General features: G+C 36.3%; 1 protein-coding gene across 1 annotated transcript in view; it reads right to left on the bottom strand.

Annotated features, from left to right (window-relative positions):
* The window catches only part of DCDC1 (doublecortin domain containing 1), a 460,096-nt gene that overhangs the window by 395,689 nt on the left and 49,850 nt on the right, over nucleotides 1–14,557 (bottom strand). The window contains 1 exon segment of the mRNA XM_055091474.1: nucleotides 8,077–8,279. Within this exon segment, the coding sequence (XP_054947449.1) occupies nucleotides 8,077–8,279 (203 nt within the window).

Consider the following 14,557-nt stretch of genomic DNA (forward strand, 5'->3'; position numbering starts at 1 on the left):
GTGTTTCCCACTTAGAGAAGTTCCTTTAGCATTTGTTGTAGAGCTGGTTTGGTGGTGCTGAATTCTCTTAGCTTTTGCTTGTCTGTAAAGCTTTTGTCTTCTCTGTCAAATCTGAATGAGATCCTTTCGAGTAGAGTAATCTTGGTTGTACGTTTTTCCCTTTCATCACTTTAAGTATGTCATGCCACTCCCTTCTGGCTTGTAGAGTTTCTGCTGAGAAATCAGCTGTTAACCTTGTGGGAGTTCCTTTTTATGTTATCTGTCGTTTTTCCCTTGCTACTTTCAATAGTTTTTCTTTGTCTTTAACTTTTGCCAGTTTGATTACTATGTGTCTCGGTGTGGTTCTCCTTGGGTTTATCCTGTATGGGACTCTCTGCACTTCCCGGAGTTGGGTGGCTATTTCCTTTCCCATGTTAGGGAAGTTTTCGATTATAATCTCTTCAAATATTTTCTCTGGTCCTTTCTCTTTCTCTTCTCCTTCTGGGACCCCTATAATGCGAATGTTGTTGCGTTTAATGTTGTCCCAGAGTTCTCTTAGGCTGTCTTCATTTCTTTTCATTCTTTTTTCTTTATTCTGTTCTGCAGCAGATTCTGAATTCTTTTTCTGGATGGTTGCCTATCTCCACTTCATTTAGTTGTTTTTCTGGGGTTTTATCTTGTTCCTTCATCTGGTACATAGCGCTCTGCCTTTTCATCTTGTCTATGTTTCTGTGAATGTGGTTTTTGTTCCACAGGCTGCAGGATTGTAGTTCTTCTTGCTTCTGCTGTTTGCCCTCTAGAAGCAAACTATTTAAATAAGAACCCAAAGAAGAATTTTAGAAGAAATTTAGCATACCGAACACTGTGAAAATGAATGGATAATTATGAAATTAATTCACTGGATTACTAAAAATATTTCACCTTTGGAAATTAATTGTACTTGTCCAGTAGAAGAGAACTACAATTTACCATAAATATTTTGAGAAAGGGAATCTGTTTTTATACCTTTTTTTTGCTAATTGAAAGTCTGTCAAATTCATTACAAATTTTTAATGAATTAAGACAAAATATACTTGGTATGACTATCTGTTAAGATCAACATTTCACAATGACTTATAATAAAGATCATGACCATTATTTTAATCTGAAGATGCCAGGAGATTAGGTTAAATTTGCCTATTACTTACTTTTTGTACTTATTAAGTAGCTTAAAGTGGCTGCATTCTCATCAGCCAACTGTGAAATTTCCAGTTACTCCAGATTTTCATCAACTCTTAGTATTGTCAGTCTTTTTAATCTTAGCCTTTCTAATATGCGTGTAGTGGTAACTCGTGGATTTAATTTGCATTTCTTTGATGATATGTAATGTGAGCATCTTTTCATGCACTATGGTTTATTTCTAGGTCTTTATTAGTAGTGTTCAAATCTTTTGACCTTTTTTATTGAGCTGTTTGTCCTCATACTATTGAGTTGTCAGAGATCTTTATATGTTCTGAATACAAATTGTTTGTCAGATGTGTGTTTTCTGAACATTTTCTCCCAGTCTGTGGCTAGATTTTTCATTTTATTAATGCTGTCTTTTGAAGGGCAGAAGATTTAAAATTTTGGATAAAGTGGATTTAATATTTTTTGTTTTCTTTGGTTTTAGTTCATACTTTTTAGCCCTATCTAAGAAATCTTTGCCTACCTCAGGTTGTAAAAAAATGTCTCCTCTGAGAATTATTACAGTTTTACTTTTCTAATGAATAGATCTATGGTTAACTTTAAATTAAGTTTTGTGATGAGGTAGGGATTGGGGTAATTTCTTATCATGCAGATACCTAATTTCAAAAATATTTATCAATAAAGACTGTTTTTTCCTCATTGAATTATCAAGATTAATGTGTCACTATACGTGTGAGTCTATTTCTGAACTTTCTACTTGCTTTCATTCCACTTTATATGTATCCTTATGGCAATACCAGTCTGTCTTGATTATTTTAGCTTTATAATAAATGTTGAAATCAGATAGTGCAAGACTTCCAAATCTGGCATTCTAATTCTTTTGCATTTTCTGAGTTTTCATTGAGCTTCTTGGATCCATGATTACCTTTTCTGGTCTCTTCATGAATCCCCTACATGTTCAATAAAATTCCTCCCCTCCAACTGGTCAAAACACAAATGTCTCCCTGGCCTGTGCATACTCCCATAGTTGTTTCCTTTTTACATCCCCATTAGTTGCTCTTTCTCTGGTACTTGTCTGTGCCAGGCCATGTGGAGTTCACCATGTGCATCAGCAGCTTAGTATTTAGCCAAAGGTACAGGGGGAACCCTAGGCAAAATTTGGGAATTATTCTCTAAATATCTCCCTCATTTATGGCATTTCACGATAAATTCCAGCCATTTCAGCCTCCCAAGACTTTTGATGTCTTCCTCTTCAGCTTGTGGAGATCACTGTGCTTTTCTTGGATTCTCTCTCCCTACACCACAGTCCAAAAATTGCCTCCAAGTATAAAGATGAGGTAAATGGTTAAGACTCACTTCAACACTTCCTCTTCTCTCAGGCATGACAGTCTAGTGCTTCCCATTGCCTAAAGTTTAAAAATAGCTGTCTCATTTATTTTGTGCAGTTTTCAGTTGTTTAAAATGGGATAGCTAGTATGATACTAGCTTTTCTATTATGACCGTAAACAGAATCCTCATATATTTTAATGGTTATGTTAATTCCTTTTTAGGTGAGGACACATAGGAAGTAAAATGTGAGAAAAAGTATATTTGTGGCAGTTTCACATACAAAAAAATATTGTTCTTCAAGTCAGAAAATGGGTTCTAGTCCTAGCTTTTCCAGTTGCTCCATTTTGGATATGGCAGCTAACTTCTCTAAGTCACAGTTTTCTGAGTTGCTTGATTAGACTACTTCATAAAATTCTGTGACTATAATGTCCAGAAATTAAAGTTCAAAAAAGATACTTTAATGGTATGTATGAAAACTAATTTAATAAATCTTTCAGTTTAACCATTATTGTTATATGTTCTTAGCAATTAAAATGTATTAAAATATAAAATGTAAAGATAAAAAACCATAAGGCTATTTTAATAAATGAACAGAAATAAATTTTACCTTTTCAGATTTAATATCATGCTTATGTCTTAACTGATTAGGGGAGTTAAAGCATAATGTTAAGAACTGTCCTTAACTACCATCTGTAAAGTAAATGAATCTTTAGACTGAAAATTCTCACTTGTTTTTATTTCAGCCAAGGAAATCTACATCCTTTCCCTCTTATGATTTTGTTCAAAAAAAATTTCTGACCACCAAGTAATTACTTATAATATTCTGAAATAATCCAATTGTATAACCCTAAAATCTACACTAAATAAATAGAAAACAATTGGCTATCCATAGCCTCTTGAAAATAAACTACATTATCAAATTTTATATTTTTAAAAATCTGCTTTCATATTTTTTAATCTGATATTAAACCCTGATATGAACATTAGACTAATTTTTAAAACAATAATAGTATCAATAGGCTTTTGCTCATATATCATAAAAAGCTCTTTAAAGAACTTCCAACATAAATAATTATGCATGATCTCCCCTGTCAGAATCCATGTTGAGCATCCTTAATCAAATTTTGTTACTCCAGGTGCTACCTTTTGAATCTCTTAAAATGTTCTCTAAATTTTCACTCACACTACTGGGAAAACCTCTGTTGTTATAGTTACTGATTTGTGTGTGAACATTCCACAGTCATGCTATTCATGCTGCATTTTTTTTCATCTGAATTGGGCCTTTCTTTTTCTTTTCTTTTTTAATTGAAGTATAGTTGATTTACAATACTGTGTTAGTTTCACAACACACATAGCAACATATAGCAAAATGATTCAGTTATACATATTTTTTCAGATTATTTTCCATTATAGGTCATTACAAGATATTAAATATAGTTCCCTGTGCTAGACAGTAAATCCTTGTTGCTTATCTATTTTATGTATAGTAATTTGTATCTGTTAATCCCCTACTCCTAATTTATCCCTCCCAACCTCCCTTTCCACTTTAGTAACCATAGTTTGTTTTCTATGTCTGTGAATCTGTTTCTGCTTTGTATACAGATTCATTGTATTATTTTTTAGATCCCACATATAAGTGATATCATACAACATTTGTCTTTCTCTGTCTGACTTACTTCATTTAGTATAATATTCTCAAGGTCCATCCATGCTGTTGCAAATGGCAATATTTCATTCTTTTTATGGCTGAGTACTATTCCATTGTATAAATATACCACGTCTTCTTAAACCAGTCGTCTGTTGATTGGCACTTGGGTTGTTTCCATGTCTTGGCTATTGTAAATAGTGTTGATATGAACACTGGGGTGCATGTATCTTTTCAAATTAAGAGTTTTCATCTTTTCTGGATATATGCCCAGGAGTGGGATTGCTGAATCATACGGTAGCTCTATTTTTAGTTTTTAAAAGAACCTCCATACTGTTTTCCATAGTGGTTGCACGAATTTACATTTGAGTTGGGCCTTTCTTAAACTTGAATATTTTCTTAAAGTTTTTTGCTGTTACTGTTTAGGCTTATTGAGCTGTTTCTCAAATTAACAAATGGTGAATATCATAGATGTCTAAATCTTCCTCTGGTTTAAAGGTATCTGATAAAGTCTATTATTTATTTATATCTTGACCGTCATATGTGAGTAACTCAATACATTTTTTGTGGTTTTTCAGTAATAACAGGGAAAAGTCATTGCAATGAAATACGTTCACATACAAACATTAAGGGAATATTTATTTTTTTCTAAGTCAGACTTACTACACATACACTACTCCCATCTTGCTAACCTGTAGACATATTCCTCTTCCTGATTTCTGAACTCCTTGCACTAGTTCTCGTCTAGCAACCAGTGTTATAATTTCCCATAAACTGTTTTCTCTGTCACACAACATATTATCTTTCTCGTATACTACATGAGAAGTATAGAACAAACAAGGAGTCTATGAAAATTTCCATTAATTAGTAAGTTTGAGATTTTAGAACACCAGAACAGGAGTTCTCAAACTTTAGTGGGATTAGGAAACATCTGGAGACATTTGCTGAAATTCAGATTCTCAGGCCCCATGTTCAAGAGGTTCTTAATTCAGTAGGCTTGGAGTAGGGCCTAGAAGTCTGAATTTTAACACATGGCCCAGATGATTCAGATGCAGGTTTTCTCAGAAAGTCACTAGTATGTGTGCACAATATAGTAAATGAAGATAGGGGAGCACTAGGAGAAAGGCATCCAAGAGAGCAGATAGGGAAAGATAATCTTAAAGTTGATGGTGAAGGGATATACCAGGATAGTCACAGGGGACACTCAGTTCAAACCGGAGTGAGAGTTTTTTCCATTCTTTCATTTATTTCAATATCTCTTTCATTGTTTTCTTCACCATCGTAATCTCATGCCATTAGTAATAGTACACAGAAAACCAAGGAAAAAGCAAATAAATAAGATACAATTATTAACTGTTGAGAAAAAAATAAAGATGTCTCATAAAGGAGATGCTATCCTGGATAATACAATAATCCACACAGCTTAATACCACTTCTCTGACAATGATTCTAAGAGATAACCGAGGGAAAAGAAACTTATCTACCACTAACACCAACCTTAAAAAGTTATGTATCGGGAGCAGTTTTCACCTTCCATTTACTTTGCATCTTGTGCCCACAAATTTTTCCTAATATCTTTTTCAACACTTGGATAATGTTTAGCCTATACTCCACAGTAGCAGGTGCTGTGTTACTGCTGTTACTAAAACCATACCAAGTAATTCTAAAACCATCTGATTCCGGTTTCAAAGGGATGGGCCATAGAGTTTAGAGAAGAATTATATCACTTTGGTGCTCATTTCAAACTTCTTAATAACTTAACCTCCTAAAATAAATAAACGGATATGCCTTTGATTTTGTACCTATTATTGAAATACAGTTATTTCCCCTTGGCTCCATTCTGAGCTCAGAGAGGACTTTTACGCTTCAACTACCTTATTTTATCACCTGTCTTCTATAATTCCCTTCTTATTTCACTGCAATAACCTTCACAATATTAGAGTCCTTTACTTTGTTTTATATTAGTTAGCAATAATCTAAAAATAGCTATTAGTCCCCAGCAGTCCTAATAATCTATCATAAAAGAGAAAATAATGTGTTTTTCCAATGACTATGCCACCTTTTTAGTCCTACTACTGATTTGGTATTTAATCAATAAATAGGACATTATCCTGTGATTATCAACAAAGCTTTCAAAATTTAAATTTTATTTACAAAATAATTAGCTAGTCTTATTTTTATGCTATCGGCATCCAAGACCAGTATTTCATTGCCTCCTCTCCTTTACCTCATTCTTAAAAGCACTATTGAGACAAATATTTACAAATACATTTATTACTGAATCTTGTCCAGAGTTTCATAAAAATTGTGAAAGTTCTTTAAATTCTACAAATTATAAGGAGAAAAAAATAAGCGAAAGAATTCCTTGATCATCCAGTTTTAAATGAATTGCTCTTTTGCATCAAAAAGCAAAATAGCAGTGACATTTTTATTTACACTCAACCTTTCTTCTAAGAACATGTAATCTGTAAGAGTGACTATTACCCCAATTTTATCACTGAGGCATAGAATTACAGAGATTGAACTGAAGTGAACTCAAGAGGTTATCTAATCTAGCTTCCATCTCCAAGAATGACTGCATTTTAACAATCCAAGAGCTATGCCCACCTTCTCTATTTTTCAAAATCCCCAGGGAAGATGTTACAACTTGCCTTAGCAATTTGCTCTGGTGTGTAATATCCCTTGTTTTACTCATAATCCAAATCTGCAGATAAGAAGGAAATAAAACCCAGTTTCCCAGCTCCTCAGAAATGCTCTTACCCAGATGTAGTTATAAAACAACTACAAAAATCAGTAGATGAAGAAATACATATTTCGAAAATAAAAATTTCCGGTATCTAGTCAACTATTCACCTGTTTCAAACAATATTCATTTTGAAAATAGTCTGGTATAACAAAATAATTTATACCCATCTTCATTTCATAATAAATGTTTCCCATTAATAAGAAAAATAATTTCTAACTATTAGATGTATATTTATGAATCCTAAAGATAAGAATACCAAGATAAGAATTTAATGGGAACTTTCTGGGTGCCAGGCATTGTATTACACACGTAATATCACATTGAATACTTACATCAGTTCTACCAGGTAGGAATATTATTATCACCAGTTTTCAGATAAAGAAATTGAGACTCAGACAATGTAAGTTATCCAAGGTCTTATAGCTGGTGAATGACAAAGCCAGGATTAAAACCTAGAGAGTTTGGTTATGTTTCACTGTCTCTCTAATACATGTTTAATAAATTTTAGTTGCTCTTATTATTATTAACAAGCTACTTTAAGATACAGTGAAAAATCTTTATCTGAAAAAAAAGGCTTTTTTTTCCCCCCAAATCCCCATTAGTTCCTCTATATTTTTAAATATCAAAGATCTGGGAAGTACAAGCACCTTCTAAAAAACATGCATTTATATGACAAGTAATAATTTAAAATTTGTTTTTTAAAGTTTGCTGGATTGTTACATGATATTTCTTAGGCCCATCCAGATTTACTTTTTAAAATGCACATGGATATTTTTAAACTGAATTCTAGTTATTTCAGACTTAATTTATTTTTTCAAAGAACAGGGGTGCTTCTAGGTTTTACTGCTAGTATTGTAAATGAAAAGGAGCCGTTTTGAGATTTGAAGATAGTTAAATTGGCTTCAATCTAAATATCTTGTAAAATATTATAACCAACTAGAATGTTTCCTCAAGTGTAAACATAACTTTTAACTAGGGAAATGGCCAACTATGTTAGCCAAATTATTTCCTGAAATACTGTTGCTTTATTAAAGTAAGTTATGTTGTTAGTGCAATAAGCATATATCTAAACAGCTGAATTTTTGCAATCTATATAATGCCTTCTTAATATTTCAGTTTATTAGTTGACACGATATATAAAAAGAAAAAACATTTCAAGAGTCACAAAAACTTTGAAATTTAATTTATACTTCAATATTTAATACAAAATTACCTTTTTCATTGTTTCCTTTCCCACTGTAATCTCATGCCCATCCTGCCCTGTGCCATTCTTAAAGAAAAGAATTCGGACTGAGGTCTTCTCAGTAAGTTTCTCCATTCTAATAGAAAGAACAGGCTTGGTTTTCCGTATTTTGACATCAGTAGGAAGCATCAGCCCATTCACTGTCCAAGTTACTTTCTTCATTAACAGATGGTCTAGAAGAGAATTTTTTTTTAAAGTCAGGTCAATATTTGGCTTCAAAATTTAAAATGGACACATCATGCTTCCCCTCCCCTTATTACCTATATCATATATACTGGCCAGTCTCCATTTAGATGCTGGTTTCCTAAAATGCTACCACCAGCTTCCCACTAACCGTGACATAAGCTGTAGCAAGCTGTCTGCTCTGATAGCCTGCATAAATCATCATTTCTGAAGGGAACAGATGTTCAGGGTATGAAAGAGTAATACCACAATTTAGTCCTAATTAAAATTCACCTTAGCATGCCTCTATCACTGATCAGATGCACTGGGCTGAAAGGGTCCACTGAAAGGGTCCAAGGTCCTTTGCTTAGTATAAAACAACATGGGTCCTGAACTTTTGTGTTCCTTGGTGTTGGGAAAACACTTTTTTTTCTCTTTAATATGATTATTATCCAAGTTGCTTTAAAGATGATGACCTCCAGGGCTTTCCAGGGCTTCCTTGGTGGCGCAGCGGTTGAGAATCTGCCTGCTAATTCAGGGGACACGGGTTCAAGCCCTGGTCTGGGAGGATCCCACATGCCGCGGAGCAACTAGGCCTGTGAGCCACAACTACTGAGCCTGCACGTCTGGAGCCTGTGCTCTGCAACAAGAGAGGCCGCGATAGTGAGAGGCCCGCGCACCGCGATGAAGAGTGGCCCCCGCTTGCCACAACTAGAGAAAGCCCTTGCACAGAAATGAAGACCCAACACAGCAAAAATAAATAAATTAATTACTTCTTTAAAAAAAAAAAAAAAAAAGATGATGACCTCCAAATAGTAACCTTATACATAATTCTTCTCCTGTGACTAGAATGAAGGTGGCTTCTAGGACATCTTTGGTAACAGGTTGAAACTATTTCACTAAAAATGAAAACCAGTTTTTCATTAACAATTTACTTTGACGCATACATTTTCTTAATTTTTTTTTTTTTCCGGTATGCGGGCCTCTCACTCACGGTTGCGGCCTCTCCTGTTGCAGAGCACAGGCTCCGGACGCACAGGTTCAGCGGCCATGGCTCACGGGCTTAACCGCTCCGCGGCATGTGGGATCTTCCCGGACCGGGGCACGAACCCGTGTCCCCTGCATCGGCAGGCGGACTCTCAACCACTGCGCCACCAGGGAAGCCCGACCCATACATTTTCAAAGATGTGTACATGAATATAAGTTTCAAAACTCCCACTAATATTAATGGGAGTGCAAATAAATTACTATGTATGATTTTGAAAATGTAAGGGTAAGAACAGAAGTGTAGTATATTGCATACTAAGTTGCTGTCACCATTTCTCCCTTTTCAAGAGGTTTCATTTCATAAATAAATAATTTGCACCTTGGTTATTCACTTTATTTGTGCATTCAATTTATTTTAGATTATATTTTCTTTTCACATAAATTACAAAAATACAATGATTCCTCCGTCATCTGCTCTTTATTTGTCCTAATAAGAGAAATAAAATTTTATTTGCATAGAACTTAAAATGGCTGCATTTATTTGTTTGCCCAAATTTCCAAATAACCCTTCACTATTAGTATTTACCTTGAAAGAAGCATGGCCTCTTTAACCTAGAAATGGTACTTTATATAAATCTGCTAGTATTGATATGAAACATGAACCGGTGGTTGTATACAAACTTCAAGTCCCAGAATGGCTACATTACATGTTCAAAAAAACAAAAACACTTTTGCTCCCTCTCTCTCTCTCTCTCTCTCCCACACACACACATACACACACATACACACTCACACATACACACATGTACACACACATATACAGTGGGCAGGAATATGAGCAAAACTTGGAGAATAAATTAAAACTAGAAGATTATAAATATGATTAAGACTTCAAGAAGAGAAAAATTTTTTACAGAAATTAGTTACACATTTTGTCACTTTGTAATCTTAAATTGATAGGAATTACAATTAGAAAAATAAGCTAGAAGTTAATGAGATCATATATGCCTGAAAGAACTGAGAACAGTGGTCAAATAAATACTTGTACACGTATGTTCATAGCAGCAGTATTCACAATAGCCAAAGATGGAAACTCAATCTCTGCCAATGGGTAAATGGAAAAATAAAGTGTGGTATATACATATGATAGAATATTATTCAGCAATAAAAGGAACGAAGTACTGGTACATACTACAATGTGGATGATCCTCAAAACATTATGCTAAGTCAAAGAAGCCATACATAAAAGGAGATATACTATATAATTCCATTTATATGAACTATCCAGAATAGGTAAATCCATACAAACAGAATGCAAATTGATGGTTGCCAGGGGCTGGGGGCGGGGGAATGGGGAGAAATAAATCGATAAGGGGTTTTATTTTGGAATGATGGAAATGTTTTGGAACTACATAGGAACAGTGGTTGCACAACACTGCAAATGTACTAAATGCCACTGATTGTTCACTTTAAATGATTAATTTTATGTTATGTGAATTTCACCAAAATAAACAAATAAAGAAGGAAGACGAGGAGAAGGGGGAGGAAGAAGGAGACTACTAATGGCCAGTATCTCTGAAAATAAAAAATCATCTCTCACTGGGAAAAAAATAAATTCTTGTATTTTGATAGGCGTATACCCACAATCTGGACACGTCCCCCCCAGATGCTTTGCACTGTGGAAAGGGTATAATCCTTTAAACTAGGTTTGAATCTCAGCTCTGTAACTTACTGGCCCTAGATGAGTCATACCTCCCTGCATCTTTCATTTCTCATCTACAAAGTATGTCGTGGGCACCACTCCACCAGCTGATGAGGATTAAATATCTTACATGTAAAAGTACCTAACACATTGAGGTCACTCCATAAATGTTGGCTTCTTTCCCCACATCCCTGAAGTCCCATGCTTATGGAGCTCTAGAGTATATTAACTGTTATATCAGAGTCCAACCAGAAAAACAGAATCCATTCAGAGTATTTGAGCAGAGGGGCTGACTGCAGGGACTTGGTTATGTAAGTGATGGAAAAGACCAAGAAGCAACAAAAGGACAGTGACATAACACAGAGATTAGCAACAGCAAAAAACCACTCACGCCAAGACCAGAGGGAGAAGGTGTGACAGGTACCCAGATTTAGAAAATCTTACTAATCAAGCGTTTTCCCCTTTGATTTTTCTGACCAGGCCAGAATTAGGTTGAGGTGAGCGAAGGGCCAAGAATGCAAAATTTAAGGAAGCATGCTCGGGGTCGGGCAAGTGCACAACCCTCAAAGTGAGTGCCTCCTTAAATCTTGTCCTGTAGGTGCTGCACTAGTCTCTCCCTAGTCCCAGCCCTGGCTTTGACTATCTCTTCTTTTTTTTTAAACATCTTTATTGGAGTATAATTGCTTTACAATGGTGTGTTAGTTTCTGCTCCACAACAAAGTGAATCAGTTATACATATACATATGACTATCTCTTCTATATGCAGAATTCCTGAAATTCCACTAAAAATAATGCTCTTAGCCAGACACTGTTTTATATGATTTACAGGTTTTAACTCATTTAGTCCTCTCAACAACTCTATGAGAGGACTATAATACCATTGTAATACCATTATCCTCATTTACAGGTGAGAAAATTGAGGCACAGAGAAGTTAAATAACTTGCCCAAGATCTCACAGCTTGTAGGTGATTGTGCTGGTATATGAAGTCAGTTCTAGAAACTGTGCTCCAAATCACTACACTCTTCTGTCTCCATCATACATTTTCTGCCATTTTTTCAAGTTCAATACGTCTGAAACAAAATTTCACATTTTTTTGCACAGCTTGATGCACCCTTCACACTTCTTATTTCTGTCAATGTTTCCACTTTTTTCAAGGTTTTCCACTATCTCAGGGAGATTTTGAACCCTTGTCTCCTATTCGTTTCTCTGCAACCAATTGCTTATTCATTCAATGATATTTATTGGGTGTCCACTCCTCAAGGCACCAGGGTGACAGCTGTGAATAGGACAGAATAGCTTGTACAGATCACAGCCTCTTGGGGAGAGACAAACAGTGGAAGGCCTCTCTGAAGAGGGGACATCTGAGCCGAGAGGCCTGAATGATAAGTTAGCGATGAAAACCTGAGGGAAGGAGAATTCCAGGCAGAGAGAAAATCAAGCACTGAGTCTCCGAGGTGAGAATGAGCTTGGCGGGTTTGAGAAAGAAAAACAAAGTAAGTTTGGACAGGGAGAGAATATGTATGGGTAAAGCCAAAAGGTAGAAAGGGCCCAGATTGTGTAGGCCAGGATGAGGGGTTTGGGGTTTATTTTGGATGTGATGGGAAGCCATTGGAAGGCTCTCAGCAGAGCACGTTATGAAGATCAGACTGTAACAAAGTGTAGGGAACACTGGTGGTGCCCCTGGATTCTTTTCACCAGGCTAGTGCGCCCAAACTCCAGCTGCTGTGACTCCAGGCCATTAACGCCTCACAGCTGACCCTTCTCCAGAGACCTGCCATTGGCTGAAAGGAACCAGCCACCTAGCCAGGAAATGCCTGTGAGGTGATGAGCTCCTCCTTCCTACTTAGGGGGACAGTCCACAGCCAATGACTGGGGGGACACAACAGCCAGTCCCCTTGCCTCAGGGAGGGGCAGCTCAGCGGTGTGTTTCCCACTCCAGACTGGGGCTAGACTTCAGCTGAATACAGGGCTTGGCCAAGCTTCTGCCTCTGCCCTGTGCTGCCTCCCTCACTCCTTCACAGGTTTCACCTGACAGTATTCCCTAAGGCCCTTGCACAAAAATCACCATCTCAGGCTCTGTGTCTAGGGAACCTGACCTCAGACAGAGTCAAAGAAGAGAGACCTAACTCTCAGCTCTGCCATCTTCACAATAACTCTTCAAAGCATCCTTCCTTTTCATTCCCAGCCAGGCCCACTTGCCCATTTCTCTCTCAGCCTCATCTGAGAGTTCATCTGCAAGAGCATCCTAATTGTATTTGATCCTCCTCCATTACATCTGACATTCTATACTCCAATTACAGCTGAATTTCCCTACAACATCAATTTTGTCATTGCCTGATTAAAAAGTTCTGGCAGTTAACTTTTGAAGTTTTCCACGAGTCAGTCAGCCAGCCAGTCTGTCTGTATGTCTGTCGGTCGGTCGGTCAAGCAGTCCACAAATACTTATTGAGCCCATCTTATGTGCCAGACCCTGTGCAAGGAATATGAAACAGACACAGTCCCTTCACTTAAACACACATCTAACAGAAGAGTTTACTGACAATCTGACCCTATCCAAACTTACTGGTTTTATCTTACTCTAGTTTACAGCACTACCTAAGCTGTCTGTTGATTATTCCATGAATACACCAAGTTCATCTTTAAGTCCATCCTTCACCTATTCAGACTCAAGTCCTTCTCAAAATCCAGTTTAAGACCTTACTTCAGTTCTCCAGCCTAAAATGACCTGTCATTGCTTGAATCCTTTGAGCATTTGCAGCCTGTAACACCCACCCATATATTCATTCAACAGTGTTTGAGAACTTACCACATGCCAGGCACTGTACTACCTGCTAGGGAAAGAGCGTAAACCATCTGGAATTATTATGTAAATGTTTTATAAGTGTATATCCTATTTCTGCTTCCATATTTAAACCCTTAGAAAGTAGGAATCAAGTCTGTATTTCTCATTACTTGCTCCAGGGTATATAGAAATTCACTGCACATGGTATAGTTACTAGATGTTAACTTTTCCTGTGCATTTAAATGTTCAACTGATACAAATTTAATTTTATGTCACTTTTCATAACATACCAATTATGCAAAATAAACTTTATTGCCTATGTGTATGCACCTCCCATCTTTATTTCCTACCTCTCCCCAGTGTGAACTTAAATATGATTGTTCTACCACCTTGATGTTCACTAATGACCACAATGGCATACAATTTTTTCAGGAAAAGAAGAAAACCTGCCAAGGAGAACTGCTTGGCAAATGAAGGTCTAGAAGGAGTGGAATAGACTGGGATGAACTCACGAGTATATTTAAGGTAAATGCTTATATTTTCCTCAAGTCTCCCTTTGGAGGTCATCTCTTCTAGGAAGTCTTTTCCAGCTTGGACACCCTGCTTCCTGCTCTTTGTGAAGACATCTACCACTGAACTGACCCCACTGCACTAGCATTTTATGCTTTCTTGGCTAAACATGCACTGCTTATCTGGGGCATGGAGTAGGTGCTCGATAAGTTCTGAATGAATTAATGAACAAACCTGTATTTTATTCTAATAGAACATTTCAATAAAAGGAATATATTCATAATTCTGTTACCTAAAAACAGCTAA

This window comes from Physeter macrocephalus, chromosome 16, assembly GCF_002837175.3.
Source record: "Physeter macrocephalus isolate SW-GA chromosome 16, ASM283717v5, whole genome shotgun sequence".
Taxonomy (NCBI): Eukaryota; Metazoa; Chordata; class Mammalia; order Artiodactyla; family Physeteridae; genus Physeter; species Physeter macrocephalus.